The 17,117-nt window shown below is 35.5% G+C and overlaps 1 protein-coding gene across 1 annotated transcript in view; it reads left to right on the top strand.

The window, feature by feature from the left end:
• ADGRV1 (adhesion G protein-coupled receptor V1) overlaps positions 1–17,117 on the top strand; it is a 286,177-nt gene that overhangs the window by 89,698 nt on the left and 179,362 nt on the right. Inside the window, exons 54-67 of the mRNA XM_032206748.1 lie at positions 2,566–2,821; positions 4,599–4,801; positions 5,582–5,755; positions 6,232–6,414; positions 7,109–7,288; positions 7,931–8,095; positions 9,403–9,520; positions 10,113–10,236; positions 11,728–11,866; positions 12,005–12,190; positions 12,572–12,804; positions 14,466–14,614; positions 15,849–16,050; positions 16,671–16,890. Coding sequence (XP_032062639.1) covers positions 2,566–2,821; positions 4,599–4,801; positions 5,582–5,755; positions 6,232–6,414; positions 7,109–7,288; positions 7,931–8,095; positions 9,403–9,520; positions 10,113–10,236; positions 11,728–11,866; positions 12,005–12,190; positions 12,572–12,804; positions 14,466–14,614; positions 15,849–16,050; positions 16,671–16,890 — 2,532 coding nt within the window. The remainder of the gene's footprint in view (positions 1–2,565; positions 2,822–4,598; positions 4,802–5,581; positions 5,756–6,231; positions 6,415–7,108; positions 7,289–7,930; positions 8,096–9,402; positions 9,521–10,112; positions 10,237–11,727; positions 11,867–12,004; positions 12,191–12,571; positions 12,805–14,465; positions 14,615–15,848; positions 16,051–16,670; positions 16,891–17,117) is intronic.

Here is a 17,117-nt window from a genome sequence, read left to right on the forward strand (position 1 = left end):
ATGCTTCCCAGTCCTTGTCCGTGATGTTGACAGTTCTTACTTTTGGCTGGCACATAATACCACAGCATCACTCCTGCTCTTCTATAACCAGATACTGCAATTCTGTCCGGGCAGTAGACATGTGTATCTGTAGTATCCTGTTCCTATCTTCCATTCTTCCTGCTGTGCGATCCAGCTACAGTGTCAAGTCATTTGCATTGATGGGAATCAAGGAATTATTTGCTTTTCTTCCTGATGATAACAATACACTCGAGAGTTTCAGTGACCTAGGGGAATATCACAAGTCCCAGTTTTGCTTATTTCTGAGACAGTTTAGATTTCTAACCGTATTAAAATCCAGTGTTTTCGAATAGCTTAAACTCTTGATACGCCTTGTGGCCGCGTTCTTTAAGTCAAGTGACTCCATCTAGTGGCCGTCTGTAAAGACACAAGGCCCTGTGAGCCCTGAGGTTGCAGAGGAATAGCACAAGCCACAGCTGTGGGAAGAGGGCTAAAAGATCGTAGAAATAACCTTTGCATCTGGAAATATTGAATTGTGGCATCTGAAGTACAGCAAAAATAATTAGAGAAAAATCAACACAGGGTAAGTCAAGAATGCAAAATAATAATAATAATTTAAATAGTGCTTGAGCATTCTAGATTAAATTGAATCTAAAGAGGATGCTGCATGATTTTCCTCTAGACTTTTGCAGGTAGAAAGAGACAGAACTGAAAGTACAGTTCAGTCATTCAATTGAAAGCTCAGAATAGGAATAGCATAAGTGTTTGTAAATACATCAGTGTTTTTGAGAGAGACCTAACCAAGTGACTGGCCCTTTGAACTGAAACATAAAAAGAATATAAGATGGACATTCCTCATACATATTATGCATTCATCATACTTTTGATGTAATTATATGTTGTGGTTTGACCTTGGCTGGCTGCCAGACCTCCACTCCATTGCTCTCTTACTCCCCCCTTCTCAGCAGGACAGACATAGAAAAAAGACGGAAAAGTTTGTGCGTTGAGATAACTGTAGTTTAATAAGTAAAGTTCCTCTCACATTTCTTCTCCCAGCTGCTGTAGCACAGCAGTTTGTTTTTTGTTTTTTTTTTTTTCCCCTTTCTTCAATCTGCTCTCCCAGAGCCCACGTAGTGTCACTCATGGCCCAGCTCTGGACAGCGGTGTGTCCCTTTTGGAGCAGCTGGAGCTGGCTTCTCTCTGACATGGGGCAGCTGCTGGGCTCTGCTCACAGAGGCCACCCCTCCAGCCCCTCTGCTACCAAAACCTTACCGTGTAAACCCAATACACCCAACCTCCTGCCCTCCACCAGCCTGTGGGGATTTGGGGTGATTAGCTGGAGAGACAGACTTCTCCTGGCCACAGACGCAAAGCCCAGCACTTGTATGGGCTATGAGGAAAGCTGACCCCATCCCAGCCATATCCAGCATGTTATAGAAGAAATAATGCTAAATTGAAGAAGCAGTTTAATGCTTCTTCCCATTTTTGTAATGTTTGAGAAAGTATTAAATTTAATTATGCAAGAAACCTCAGTGAATACAAGTGTTGTTGAATAACTTGAAAGGCATATAATGAAAGACAAGTTAAATATGAGCCAGCAATGTGTGGTTGCAGCAAAGAAAGCATACTGGTTTGCTTTGAGCAGAGCATGGCCAGCAGATCAAAGGAGGTGATCCTGGCCCTCTGTTCAGTGCTGGTGAGACACATCTGTACTGCTGTGTACTGCTCTGGGTTCTACAGCACAAGGAAAACATGGACTTACTGAAGAGAGTCCTAGGAATGGTCCTCAATGTGGTTAAGGTATTCAAGTATCTGACATATGGGGAGAGGCCTAGGGAGCATCTTATCACAGTGTATAAATACCTGGGAGGGGAGTACAGAAGATGGAGAGATACATCTCAGTTGTGTCCTGTGCCTGCGATGGGCATGATACAGGAGATGCCATTTAAACATAAGAACTGTGGTGTGAGGAGTTGGATTTGATGATCCTCATGAGTCCTTTCCAAGTCTCCATCGTTGGAGATACTCAAAGGCAGTCTGGACATGGCCCTGAGCAACCTGCTCTAGATGAACCTGTTCTCAGCAGGGAAGGTTGGACTAGTTCATCTCCAGACGTCCTTTCCAACCTCAACCATTTTACGTTTCTGTAAAAATGAGGATATATAAATATTTTCAAATGACTGAGCAGTTTTTCCTAAACTTGGAGTGCAGCTGTAAGAAAGATGTCTAGAGTTGAATGCCTGTTTGTAATGATGATACTTGTAGTTAGCTTGATTACACCAAACTTATGCTCAGATGGGTGCTTGGTCTCTTTGATTGTTATGATTCTGAATGAGAATTCATTTTTTGCTTTCTGATCTTTGTTTCAAAGTATTTAACCACATAGCCATTTTCTCAAAGTGACTCTTCATATTGCCTGTCTCTTATCTCATATTTCTTTTTGCATGCTTTATTCATATTTTGTTTTTCTTTTTGTTGATAGAGTTAAAATGAATAAACTCATTGGTATGACAGCACTGAGAAGTTTGTCTTTTTTTTTTTTTTTTTCTCCCTCTACAACCTCAGATTACATTTTCAGAAGGCCAGGCCCTGTCCACAATCACCTTGACAATTCTTGCAGACAGTGTTGCAGAGCTTTCAGAGACTGTGGATATCACCCTCACTCACGTTACCACTGTGGGTGTTCAGGATGCCGCAAAAGGAGCTATCATTGATCCCAAAAGGGCAAGAGCAGTGCTTACCATTTTGCCTAGCGATTTTCCATATGGAGTGATTGGCTGGCATACAGACTCTCTCTTTGTTAAAGTCACAGAGCCAGAAGGTAATTCTGTTACTTGATTGTAAGGAAAAAATGTGTGATTTTTAAGGTTTCTGTCACTGAAGTTATAGCATTGATTTATGCGATTGCCTTAAACAGATTTAGATTTAGTTTTAGATTTAGATTTTAGATTTAGTAGAAATACCTTAAAACTACATAATTATGCCATTTCATGATGTATTTCTATGTCAAATTCCCATATGAACATTATCTAACCATTTTGTAGGGGCTAACTTATTAAAATCTTGTCATCTTGTATTGTATTTCACCAGCTCATAAAATCCTTCCACTTAGCCAAGTTTGCTCATTTGATTAGTTTAATAATCTGTTTAAAATAATATGCATAAATACACTTTGCTCATGAATTGGATAAAAAATTGGAAACATTTTGTTCTGTGGGACAGGGAAAAAAGGAAAGCATAACAAGAGTGCATTATATTTCAAGAAAACTGAATTGGACTTTTTCTGCTTGCCAGCTCCTCATTTGGTTGGATGATGTCAGCTTTTCTTCCAGGCACCAAGTGAAATTTTAAAGGCTCTGCCAGGCATTTTGCCAGGAGGAGAATTGCAGTGGTGCTCCAGCTTCTGCCCCCCCTGCTGAGCCAGGGGTGCAGGCAGCTGATTGCTCTGGCATTGCCTCCAGCCTGGTGGTTTTCCAGCAGCTGGCTGGGAGAAGAGAGAAGATAAGCTATTAATACTTCAAAAGCCCAATTGAAATGTGCTGGCAATTTAATATCCTGTACATAGAAAAAAAATAAAATCTATGGAAAGTGCATTTTCAGTCAGAATAAAAGGACAGCTAAAACCTCCTTGCCAATTCTATTTTAAAGCCAATTAGTGATGTTTTATTTATTTATTTATTTTTGCACCTGAAGGTATTGTGAAGGGATATTCTTGGTTCCTTGGGTTTATCCACCCCTGTCCCCCCACCCCCAATAAATATTTATCCTTAAAGTTAGGATTTAAGGCATGATCTTAGGTTTTATTTTTTGCATAGCGTCTTCTCTCATCTTTAAATGTAGTGGGTTTAATTACATACAGAAAAGGTGCTAACTCTGAAGTAGTATCTAAATAATACAAGTGATTACTTTGATGAAACTGATTTGAAGAACAAAGTCTGTTGTAATTTTATCTCTTAAAATTTTCCCAGTCAAAAACCCAGCACTTTCATCTAAATGTGATGTTTGGTTGTTCATTTAAAAATAAATAAATAAAGTAAATCTTCTTTCCTAAAGGGTAAAAAGGTCCCAAAGTGACCTGAACTTTAGTGATATAAGTTCATCTCATTTTATTCCAGCATTAGAAAGAAGTACAACAGCTGTCTCTAAAATTTATAGCTAGCTGTATGATTAGCTACAGTGCTTTTTTTTTTTTTTTTTTTTTTTTTTGTCTAGGATTAATAGTGATATCCTAGGCATGTAAAGTCCAGAGAAAATAATGAGATGGGAGTTCTGAAGGGAAAATGAATATAAATAGTAATGTTGAAATAAAAGTTTGTGTAGCAAGCATGTCAAACTGTAAATACTTAGTATATTCTTATTCCTCTAGATCCTGTCTTAAAATACTTTCCCAACTTACATACTGTGTCCTTACTCATACCACTTGTATGTGTTCATTTGCCTGGGTCAATGAGTTATCCAAGTATGGTTGTATTGCTAAGCAGAGCTGAAGTGGATTCTCGTAATCAGATCCAGTACAATTAGGCAAGCTGGAAATCAAACAGGGCAAGAGTTACAACAATCACATCTTGATTTTTTCCCCCTCCTTTTAATAGGAGAAGTGAATTCAACTACTGTTACTTTACAAATTGTTCGTGAACAAGGATTTGTTGGAGAGATTGCAGTTCAGCTGAGTGCCAAGACTAACACTGAGCTTCCCCTCTCCAACCAAGCAACAGAGAATGAGGATTATGTAATAGAAAAGAAGACAATCATTGTGGAAGAGAATGCAACAATAACTTCTGTCATGATCACTATTTTGCCTGTGAGTAGTCTAACAACAACTTCAGCCTATGATGTCTTTTAAAAAAAGATATTATCACTATTTAAAAAGAATTATTTAGTATTCTAGGGGAGGATAAGGAAGGATTCTTGCATCATCAGATATTTGGAAATTAGTTTGAATTGCAGTCATTTATTTCAAAAGAATTCATGTACTCGCTACTGGGGAAGATCCAAATAGTTTGCTTTGCTGTAATCTCCAAACGAATATATATTAATGAAAGAGGAGACAACTGTAAATATCTTAGGTACCTGCTGGTTTTGCAACTTGTTGCAGTTTTTTCAGAGGATATATTTTACTTTGAATGCTTCTTAACAGATTTGTTCTGAAGTTTGAGACATATTAATTTTTCACTAAAAATATATAAATTCTTTAAATATATTAAGAATGAAGGTATTACTTTTCAAGTTCTGTCTTAGTCTCTGAAATCTGGCCAGCTTTCTTACAGATAGGAGAAAGAAGTAGCAGCCAGCAGTATTTCCTACCATTGTAACAGATATGGAATCTGACTACCAGCTTCAGTTTCTAAAATTCTGCAAAGGCTGAGTTATAACCTCTATCTTTCACATGATGTGTAGCAAACAAGTGCTTATCTAATCCCAAGTACTGGGAATTTTTGAACAGTAAAAGCAACCTACAAGTAAGCAACCTACAAGTGATCATCTTTCTGCATGTATTATAACTTTATAAACCTTATAACTTTCTATTTTTATTGTAGTGCTTTATAGAAAAAATGTGACAGTTAAAATTATTTTTTTCCAGGACAATGTTCCAGAGTTACAGGAAGGATTTATAATCAATATTACTGATGTGCAGCTGGTCGATTCTCGCACTGGAGGTCAGCCAAGTGTGAAGAGGCTTGGGTTAGAAATAGCTGAAATAACAATTGAAGAAAATGATGATGCAAGAGGAATATTTAGTTTCAATGTTACAAAGGTAAGGAAATCTGAATGAACAATATTTTAAGTTGCATTCCAGCAGGAGAGCCCTTAGTTTCAGACTACTTTCTATAATGTTCTAATAGGGTTTATGACACTAAATTGTTCTGGATAAATCACAGAATCAAAGAATGTTAGGGATTGGAAGGGATCTTGAAAAGGGGACAATACCCCTGCCGGAGCAGGAACAAAAAAAAACAGATACTAGACAAACAGTTCATGCTTGAAAATTTCTTCACAGTTAAATGTATGAAATTCATAAGGGAGGTGGAAGTGCTAAAATCAAAGTCATAGAATATTCTGAAAGGAATTTCAGAAGGTCATCTAACCCATACTTTTGCTATGCAGTGTCAATGCTAAAATCAGACCAATTTACAGGCAATTATATATCTATTCGTTTATTCTTACCTGCAAATAAATAAATAAAACATAATAAAAGCTGTGACACTCAGCAGTTTCTTGTTGATTTTACAGGATATAACTGGAACTGTTGTTGGTTATGAGGTACCGCCACCACAGAATATATTGAAACTTCCAGTTGTTCGACAGGCTGGGAAGTTTGGGACATCAACTCTGTATTGGGAAGCCATTCATTTAACTGCTAGCATTGAAGACTTCACACCATCATCTGGAAACCTTACATTTGCAGATGGGCAGGTATGCACTTGCTAAAAATTGAATTGTCTTTGGGTTAGAAAGTTGAGATTTTCTCACATTTTCCTCCGGTAGAATTTGCATCCATTCATTGAAAACATCATATGGCCTTAGGGTTATAAATAATTATTCTGACTTAACTATAGTGCTTTGACATGGATAAACAGAATGTTCGTAAGTATTGACCAGGTAGGGATGTATGTCTTTTGGTACCTTCACAAGAGATGACATAATTTCTAATAATAAAGCCTGTTATGCTAAAAATCTATAACGTCTTCCCTACAAACTTTCAGAATAAGCCTATATGCTCCTTCAGTTGTATTCTACACACAGTTTTAAATTTCATGCTTCCCTTGGAAATACTTACTGTACGTAAAAGATGTTGATGTCAAGTGAAAAGCAGTAGAAGGATATACATTTTGAGAAGAATTGTGGCTAAAGTGCAATATTGTCTGCCTGCATGTTCTATTGATTATCAAGCTAGAACAGTCCTCTGGTTTTAACATACAAGACTTGATTAGTTTACAATCCTGAAATTTTGTTATCTTATAAACATACAAGTATGGTAAGTACAACTGACCAATGTTTTTTTATCTATTATTAGATAAAATTTATTTTGCATTTCACATTTTTTCAAAATATTCTCAGAATTTTATAAATGAAACTTTTTTGTTTGTTTGTTTTTGTTTTTCCCTAGGCTGCAGGAGAAATAGAAATTACAATAATAGATGACAGTGAAGTTGAGTTCCTTGAAATATTCAAGATTGCCCTAGTAAGGGTAACTGGTGGTGCAAGACTTGGGGATGATATCCTGGTAACTGTTGCCATTCCACCCAATGACTCCCCTGTTGGAGTATTTGGATTTGAAGAAAAGAATGTGAGTTTGATTTGGATTGTACTCTTTTGTGCAAAAGCAAGATAGTGGGTTTGTGTCATTAACACATAACTGATCTTGGCGAGCTTTCATTGAAGTGGAAGATGATTCTTTCATGGAAGGCATATTAGTACTTGTCTTCATCTGGCTGTGAAGAATGGTAACAACAATGAAAGCACAGCAGCATAGACTTAGACTTCTGCATGAGTAAATTTTAATTCAATGTGCTAATAATTCAGGGTGTTCCACATAGGATTTTTCATGTTCTGTTGATTGTTAAAATGGATTTGTAATAACCTGTATTATTGAAATGAAAGTTTGGAAAAAAAATTAGAAAACGTTTGTCGTCTTACTGCTTGACAGTGAGTGATTCTACTCTCCATTCTGCTGGTGCTGCGCCTGATTGTGACTCATTGTAATTGTTTTGAATCATAGGGCATACAAAAATAACTTGAGTGACTCATTTTTGCTAGCAGAATTCAACACATTCCTTACGTCTATTATCTTCCTGTTGATATTTACTCTTGTCCTTAGTTTGTATTGTCACTTATATATATAGATAGATATATACTTTTTATTTATTTATTTTTTTATATCAGTACTGATGACTTGAACCTTTGCTACCTCCTCTTTGTTATTCATCAGGTGACAGTGAAGGAACCTCAGACACCTGATGACTCTGCTGCAGTTGCTTTGCTCACTGTAAGTCGGAGTCAAGGAGGACGGGGAGCAGTTAAAGTGATATGGATTCTTGAGGAAGCAGCAAGACATGATCTGACCCCTCTGAACGGTACCCTTCACTTTAATGAGGTATGTCCAGTATTGTAATAAATGAACTAATATTCTTAGATTTACAGATATTTTCTTCTTCTTGGACATGTTTGCATAGTTGTTTTGTGTTTGTAAAAGTAGGAATTACTAAGTATGATAACAGCAGCAAAGGGCCAGTTTGAACTGGTGGGGTTAGCAATATCCGGCATTTTTTCAGACTGAAAAGGAAAGCTGTCATCCTCCTTTTAAAGCAGAAATGTAATCATCAGGAAGACAGGCTCTTCAAATATGAATTGTTTTTACTATTAAGAGAAACAAAAATGTACTGAATGAGAAGAATGATTACAGAAACAGTTATTCCATTGCATTATCGTACTATCAAAAAGGAAAATTGAAGGGGTAAGAAGGATAAATGAGTGTTCAACATTTTCAGATTTAAAAAATAAGTAATGTCACTGTAGTCACTTAAGTGACTTTCAAATTGGACAAGGAGGAGTTTCATTTAGCTCTAAAGCAGGAGCTGCAGTATTGGATGTCGTTGTCATCTTAATATTTGTGTTTTACAGGCTACCAAAAATGTTTAATGTCTTTTAAATGTTTAATGTCTTTTAAATGTTTAATGTCTTTTAAAATAGCGCATAATTAGGCTATAACTGCATATATAGGCTACTCAGCATTAAATAGATAGGGATACTTGATATTTTTTACTTTTAACCAGCTGGAATACAGCTTTCTTTGTAAGACACCGGTATCTGCCAAAATTTTACTTGCCCATCTCTACTGATAGACTTAGAAGTAGTTTTTATTTCTGAAGTTCTTACATGTCCATACTTACAAGAATACAAACGTATGACCTACTAAAGTTATATGTGTGTCTACTTTTTTCGTATATTCTTCTAAATGTTTGCCACCTGTCAAAAATGTGGATTGGAAAGGAATTAGTTGTGATCTGTTACATATAATCTTAATAACATTACTAGAGTTTATACATTATATTGAACATGTACTTTCTGTTGGAAAAGGTTATGTTTAGAAAGTTTCCTCTAAGATGAAAACTTCCACGTGAATAAATAATTTAAAAATAATTAAATTGCTATTCAGTTGAATATACCCAGGGCATTTCTGGGGTGCAACATAATGTTTGAGAGGCAATTTTTACTATGCATTAATCTATGAGAAAATGTAATCTCTGAATCAGAGATTTCTCATTTAAAAAAGCCAGTTTACAGAATATATCAAAAATATGCATACTTAACACAATTTCTTAAAGAAAATATATATATATATATTTCTTCATAATAGTGTATTTTGTTTAGTTTCAACTTAAATATCTTTATGTGATCCAGACTGAATCCCAGAAGTTGATTGTTATACGTGCACTAGAAGATGGCATCCTGGAAGGAAATGAAACATTTACCATACAGCTAGTCTCTGCTGGTGATGCAGAAATATCCCCTGTAAATGGTAAAGAATTAATTAATTATGTTATATTTTGAGACACGTTGTACAACAATTCTAGTAAGTCTGCTTGTATTAGTTTAGTCTGCAGTACCTAAATATGTTGTGTGCAGTTGATAGCAGTTTTGAAATGTCAGTCTTTTTCTCATAAGTTGTTTACTTGTCTGAAGAAATCAATGAGAATTTTAGGTCATAATTTTTCACTCTAAATTAATTGTTGGTATAGACTTTCGTGTTCAGGTGTAACAAAAACAACAATAACAACAAACAAACCACAAAGAAGTTAACATTGTGCAAAAAGGACTTTTTAACAAGAAGAAGCAACAATCAAAACCAGCTTCAGACCTGTAAGAACCTCGGATTAGTTTCATTTGTAAGGGACCATCAAGGGTGGTCATCTGGTGGAAAACCCTGCTCAGGGAACAGGAGACTTTTCAGTCAGGTCAAGTTGCTGTGGGCTTTATCCTATCAAATTTTGCAAATGTCCAAGGATTCCACAGAGTCTCCTTAAAATTCACAACATTTTCAAGTTAGCTCTCTGTTTTATTTATTTTTTTTTTTTAATTTATTTACTGTACAAGCTGTGTTCTTTTCACAGGGCAGGCAACCATAATTATTATGGGTGATGAAGGAGCTTCTGGGGTTGTTGGGATAGCCCATTCATCCAAACATGTTCTGATTGGAGAACCTTCTGGAAATTACAATGGAACTGCCCTTATTAGGTGGGTACATCACTTATTTCTCCAAAGAAAGGACAACAGTTCAGTTTGAGAAGCTGTGAGACTCCACATTTGGCAAGCATTTCTTGAGAGCTGCATTTCATTATCACTTCTAAAATTCTACTATTTTTAAAGTTGGATGTGTGTTTTTAAAGGAGGGCAGAATATGCTATGTATGTATCAAGTCCGTTCAGTATGGCTGGGGAGCCCCAAATATTATTCTTAGTCTTCAAATTATTTACAAATTTAATTAATTAAAGGAAAAAGAAGAATTTCTTTCTAATTGAAAGAAAGGAATCAATGACATTTAAAGATTAATTTTGCTTTTCAGGGCTGGTTCCTGGACAATTTTTTATTTTGCTATGATGATTAGCAAAACCAAAGTAGTAACTTGTTTTTTAGCTGAAACAAGGTGCAATTATTTTGCTACAGTCAGTCAGCTGAAAACAGGAGAAAGAAATGAAGATGCTACCATACCTTCAGAGACTTTATTGCAGCCTTTCAGTGCACAAAGAGGCTTATAAGAAAGATGGAAAAAGACTTTTTAGCAGGGTCTGTGGTGGTAGGACAAAGGTTAATGGTTTTGAACTGAAAGAGAGCAGTTTAATACTAGGTATTGGGAAGAAATTCTTTACTATAAGGGTGATGAGGCACCTTGAAAGTTGTCCAGAGAAGCTGTGGCTGCCCCATCCATGGCAGTGCCCAAGGCCAGGCTGGATGGGGCTGGGGGCAGCCTGGGCTGCTGGGAGGTGTCCCTGTCCATGGCAAGGAGGCTGTTACATGATTGTTAAAGATCCCTTATAACGTAAACCACAGAATATTTCTGTGGTTCTGCTGAAAAAGGAATATGAAACTTTATCCTGGTAGAACCTCAAATATGAGCAAAACACCAGTTTCTCATGCTGCCCTGAGACACATGAAAGATAAAGGGATGCTTTGTGCAGCAGTAGTTGTGCCATATAGATCATATTAGGTACAGGCAAATTTTTGCTATGACTTAGTTAGGTGATTTCATGAACAGGATTAGGCTTTAGTTTTTTAGAGAACCAGCAGATCACAGTCTTACTGTAGTATTCTAGTGGCGTAGTGGGTATTCTACCCCTTAGAAACAAATTGCCTGGGGGCATTACCTCTCAGTCCTGCCTTGCTTCTGCTACGCACAACTGTTTCTCAAAACACACAATGGAACAAATAACATTCAGTTTTCAGTCCCCAACTTTGGGCTGTAAGTGTGAGGAAACTTTCGTGCTCTCTGGACATACACAGCTTAAGATGCCTTCCAACATAGGGAAATAAAACAGAACTGCAGAAATGTCTCTCTGAAGAGAGAATTGTAAAGTGAGCTATCTTAATAGTGAGCTATCACATTAGAACTCATCTTCACAGTGCTAATAGCATTTCTGTCATGCACAACAATGTGATACACTGTCTTTAGACTGAATATTAACTATTAAATGTGGAAAATAAAATCTGCATTTCTGTTCTTACCTGCAGCCTGACACGTGGCCCAGGAATTTTTGGTGAGATCTTAATATATTGGAATATAACACCTTCTCATCACACGGAATTTACTGAGATATCGGGGACCTTGACAATGCAAGACAGGCAGTCTGCAGCCGTTGTTCTCATACAGGTATATGAGAACTTTTACATGAGCAGCTATTTTGAGTGCTTCCTTTAATTTATATGGTTACTTGGTTAGAAGCTAATTATAAACGTCACCCAGGAAATACTTTAAATACTTCTAGCTTTCAGTATTTTTTCTCTCCAGGCTGTAGATGACAACCATCCTGAGGAGAAGCGTCACTACCAGTTTCAGCTAACCGGAATCAGTGATGGAGCACTCATAAATGAATCCAGCAGCAAAGCAAATATCACTATGGCTGCCAGTGATTTTCCTTTTGGAGAATTTACATTTTCAAGGGAATTAGTGCAAATAACAGAAGAAGAAAAATGGGTACTAGATTAAAGTTCCTTCATATGTAAAATATGCAAAGAAATCAGTATTCTTACTATTTTCTACAGCTAAGCTTTAGAAGAAAAATAAATCAACAGTTTCCTGCATTTATCTTAGCACAGTCTCCTTGATGGTCATCTGTGGTTTTGGGAGAATTTTAATAACTCTGAGGAAGACTTCCATCTACTATGTTGCATATACTCTGTATTTATTAAAGACAGATATTGTTATCTATCAGAATCTATTGAAAATATACCTTTAGAACAGTCTTCTAAAAGCAACTATAACAGAAGAACAAAGCCTTTTTTTTTTTTCTTTTCTTTCTTTCTTTCTTTCTTTCTCTTTTTTTTTTTTTTTTAAATAGTGCCTTTTTCCCCTCAGGTTAACATCACTATTGTGCGTTCCAGGGGATGCTATGGCAGAGTGCGTCTTTGGTTTCAGATAATAAATGGGACTGCAGAGGAGGGAATTGATTTCACTCCCATGGTAAGGGAGTTGTTGTTTGAACCAGATGAGGACAGTAAAATGATTGTGGTTGAAATTCATGATGATGACATTCCTGAAGGTCCTGAAGACTTTTCAGTGATGATTACCGAAGTGGAAGTTGAAGGAAGGTAAAGATAAAATCCTCTGTTGAACACAAGGTCGATGACAAACAGAAAAACATGCTATATATGGGATCTCATCTAGCTGTCTAAAGTCACCACTGGTATTCAGCTGTTTTACTGTAAAATTTCATAAGACAGATCATGATAGAAATGATTATCTCAGTTTTCTCAACATTAGCATATACATTTTGCTGATTGAGATTAATTAAAGATAAAAGTCCGTATGTTGCATCCATTCCATGAAAAAGTACACTTTGTATGTTTTAAAAGGTACGGAAACAAGTTTTGACAAGAATGTCATACACACTGTGATAAGTAAAATATGGTTGTTTAATTGGGATATGCTTGTAAAGTTACAAATACAATATGTGGTTTAGAAATACCAGAAAGAATATTTTCTACCAAAAGAGAGAATACAAAAAATACAGTGCTACATCTCAAGCAGATGTAACAATATGGGACTTTCAGGTCTGCATGGTAAATACATTTCTGTTTGGTTTCTTTTTACTTACTGTATATAGTTCATCATCTCTTGCATCCTGTCAAAAATATAAGTGATTATTATTTAAAATGAAGCACCAGATACATTGTTTCTGCCCAACCAGTAATACTTATAGTAAATCAGAATAAACAAGCATTAAGATAACTCTCACAAAGTTTCATGATAAAAAGATAGTAGTGCCATATGTGGCTGAAATTACACTGGCATATTCCTCAGGAAGTTGATGTTTAAAATCATATTTTTGTACCTGTAACTATGAAGTCTAATGTTAGAGTAAGTATAGTTGTTGTTTATGGAAATCCCAGGTTTTGATATTTTTCTGTCATATCTGAAAACACTACTGGGCTAACGTAATGTCCTAATTTAGAATGGCTGACAATTTGGAATTTCCACATTGCATATGAATTCCAGTAAATATGCAGTGTCTGGAGTTGCTGTACATCTCACTTCATATGTGTGAATGAAAACTAAAGCCTCTGTATTCATGATGCAGTAGATTCTCCTATGTGTGAATATGTTACCAGGAATAAAAATGCACATGTGGCAACTTGTCACTGTGTGGAGTTCTGTTGGTGTGCAACCAAGTTTTGTAAAATTCTGGCCCTTTAGCTTTTTTAATTTATGTTTCTGTAAGAAGTTGTATTAATATCTTGTATTAACAATGACTGTATTAGGAAAGATTATCAAAGTCTTGGATTCTAACAGAGATGTACATACACAGGGCATTGTGATAGCCATGTCATAAGATAGCAATGGGAGTGACCTTTGCAAAGAATTACCAGTTAAGTTTTTCCTGATTCAAGATCTTAATGCTTCATTTTGAAAGCACGCTGTCATGTGTAATGCATAGGTGTCACTAATAGCTAATCTTTGCTCAGATTATGAGCTCATTAATATTTGCTAGAGTTTCAAGTTGCATGAAGTACTAACAGAAAAAAAAAAAAGATAAAATGAGAAATAAAAAAAAATGAAATATATATATCTGGAAATAAACTACTATTTTTAGATATATAATAGTTTGAGAAGGTGTGGCCAGAAAGTCTTCAGTGATTGCACTCGGAAAATAGAAGTATTTGTGGTAATCATTAAATTGTCATACATGCATCTTAAAACTTTAACATGATTTTAAATTTTTCTTTTCTTTTATTTGCTATATTCTTGCAAGTGGATTTGATTTTACCATAAAAGAAAATGGTCTACAGGTGGATCAACCCCCTATAATAGGAAATATCTCCACAGTACGAGTCACTATAGCAAAAAGTGACAATGCAGAAGGCGTCATAGAATTTGATGCACAGTACATCCATCTACAAGGTAGGTTTACCCCAAGTTTTCAGTGTAGTTTAGAAGATAAGCCTGTGACCAGGTCACAAATTTTTGAGTTACCTTTTAACATCTACACTGAGTTCCAATGCAAACTATATAAACATCTGTAAATAAGTTCTTGAGTACTTTTTCTTCATACTTTCTGTCACTGTAAAAATAGTAAAAGCATGACTGTGCAGATTTATTTACTTTTTTCACTTATATACCTAGGGCAATAAGTTCGAGAGTGAGGGGACAGGAGGAAAAGACCACTAAACATTTCACTGTTTTTCATCATAAGAACAGAATTGGTCTCCTATAACTCCTTGCATTCTCAAGTTGCATCTGGGACATTAAACACTAATGCTGAAACTACTTTGGTATTTCTAGGTAGAAATTACTATAGGAAGTTATAAACATTGCTTCACTTACATATTTCATTGTTTATATTTTCATTAAGAATTTATAACTAATGTGACTTGATATATATGCCCATGAACAATTGAAACCTCTATATTGCTCCCTTGAAGATGATAAAAACATGTAAGAAATAAATTGACCTTTCATATCAGCAGCAATAATTTCATTCCTTATCAGTATTCTGATGGATCCTTAACTTAGCTCCATTTCAGGTTGCTTTTGAATATTTCTTACAAACCTAAGCTATTCCCAAGGTGGTAGTCTCTCTGCTTAATTAACAGTTTAAAAACTATTAAAAGTGTTGTTCATTTATCACATTGAGTAGACTTTTCCATAATCCTAAAGATTTGCTTTTACATAATCTTTGAAGATAAAATGAGCTACTGTAATATGATAACGTACATTAAAGTTTAATATTTTCTTTTAAAGGAACAGTAAACTGTCATTTGTACAAATGAAGTTATAGCAGAGTAAAACACTTTTTTTTTTTTTTTTTTTCCTATTACTGATTTGGTTGTTAGAAGATACACTAACCACTGACTAAAAATTTGAGTGGGAAAAATGTGTGATGAAGTTTTTAGAACATAAACCTCATTTCATCTTGATTAAAGAAGCATGTGCTACTGTGCTACAAGAAACATCTGCTTGCTGCTATTAAAGTGGTGTTAGATGTGTTGTATTCAGTTTTCAAAAGTAATGATCACAGTAGCTTCAGAAAATCCCGTTAGTGAGTACTGAAAGGTAAATGGACTTCTGTACACAATACTTAAAAGATTTGATATCACATACCTGTGATAACTTTTTATCTCAATTATTCTTGCAGTGGAGGAAGATGCTGGAGTAGTCATGATTCCTGTCGTGAGGAAGCGTGGAACTTATGGATATGTAACAGCTGATTTTCTTTCTCGAAGCATTTCTGCACTTCCCAATGGTGTTGACTATATAATCCACAATACCTCTGTCACTTTTAATCATGGCCAGAACCAGACTTTTATATACATCTCTATTATTGATGATGAAGAAAGGTAATTAATTTTTTCTGATGTTTATTTACTAATTTACTTTTTAGAAGTCTTTTTTTTTTTTTTAATTTATATTTTGAAATGAGCAGTATGCTTATATGTAGAATGAGAATTAAAAAGCAGATTCATAGAATAGAATGAATTGCTGCGGTGCTTCAGTGCTGAGAATGCAGTGCTGCAGAAGATTGCTGTAGTGCTGAAAAAAGCATCTAAATATAAAAGGAAAAAAGCCCTTACTAATGTCTCGTAGTTCATTTAAAACTTTATGCAAAACCAAGATATTTTGTTACATTATCTATATTTTTAGGTGTTAATAGTACTACTGTGAATAATAAAATATTTTTCACTGCTTTAAAAAAAATCAAAACAACACATTAATTTAACATAAATAGGAGGAACGTTATTTTTATTTCAGATACCACTGTTCTTTGCAAATAGGAAGAATCTTCTGTAGCATGTGTACAGATTTGACTTCATATCTTCAAACAGATCCAATTGGATGTCTAATTGAATTACTAGGTATATTTTAACTGTTTTTTTCTTGGCTACCTAATGATCTTTCTCTTTCTCTCCCTCTCTTTTTCTTTTTTTTTCTTTTTTTTTTCTTTTTTCTTTCCATACAGTGAATTTGCAGAGCAATTTGAAATCCAGCTCACAGGAGCCACTGGTGGAGCAGTCCTTGGGCTCCACCTAGTGAGCCAGATCACTATTGCTAAAAGCGACTCCCCCCAGGGCATTGTACGATTTCTCAACCAAAGCCGAATTACTCTTCCCAATCCTGATACACCCATGGAAGTGTCCCTGGTGCTGGAAAGAACTGGAAGATTGTTAGGAGACACACAGGTAGGCCCTCACTGTCAAAGACTCTGCATGCTTTTCAGTCACTAGGTCAAAAAACTCTTGCATTTTCCTTCAAAAGCTTGTGACTGATTTGTGGTGGGATAATTCCAGACTTTTTATCCATTTATTGTAGTTGTACTATAACAGAAAATGTAGTTAAACTTTTCTTCTGCTTTTTTTTTTTTTTTTTTTGTCTTTTGTGCTTTGTTTTAAACTAGCTTCTAACTCTG

This window comes from Aythya fuligula, chromosome Z (genome assembly GCF_009819795.1).
Source record: "Aythya fuligula isolate bAytFul2 chromosome Z, bAytFul2.pri, whole genome shotgun sequence".
NCBI lineage: Eukaryota > Metazoa > Chordata > Aves > Anseriformes > Anatidae > Aythya > Aythya fuligula.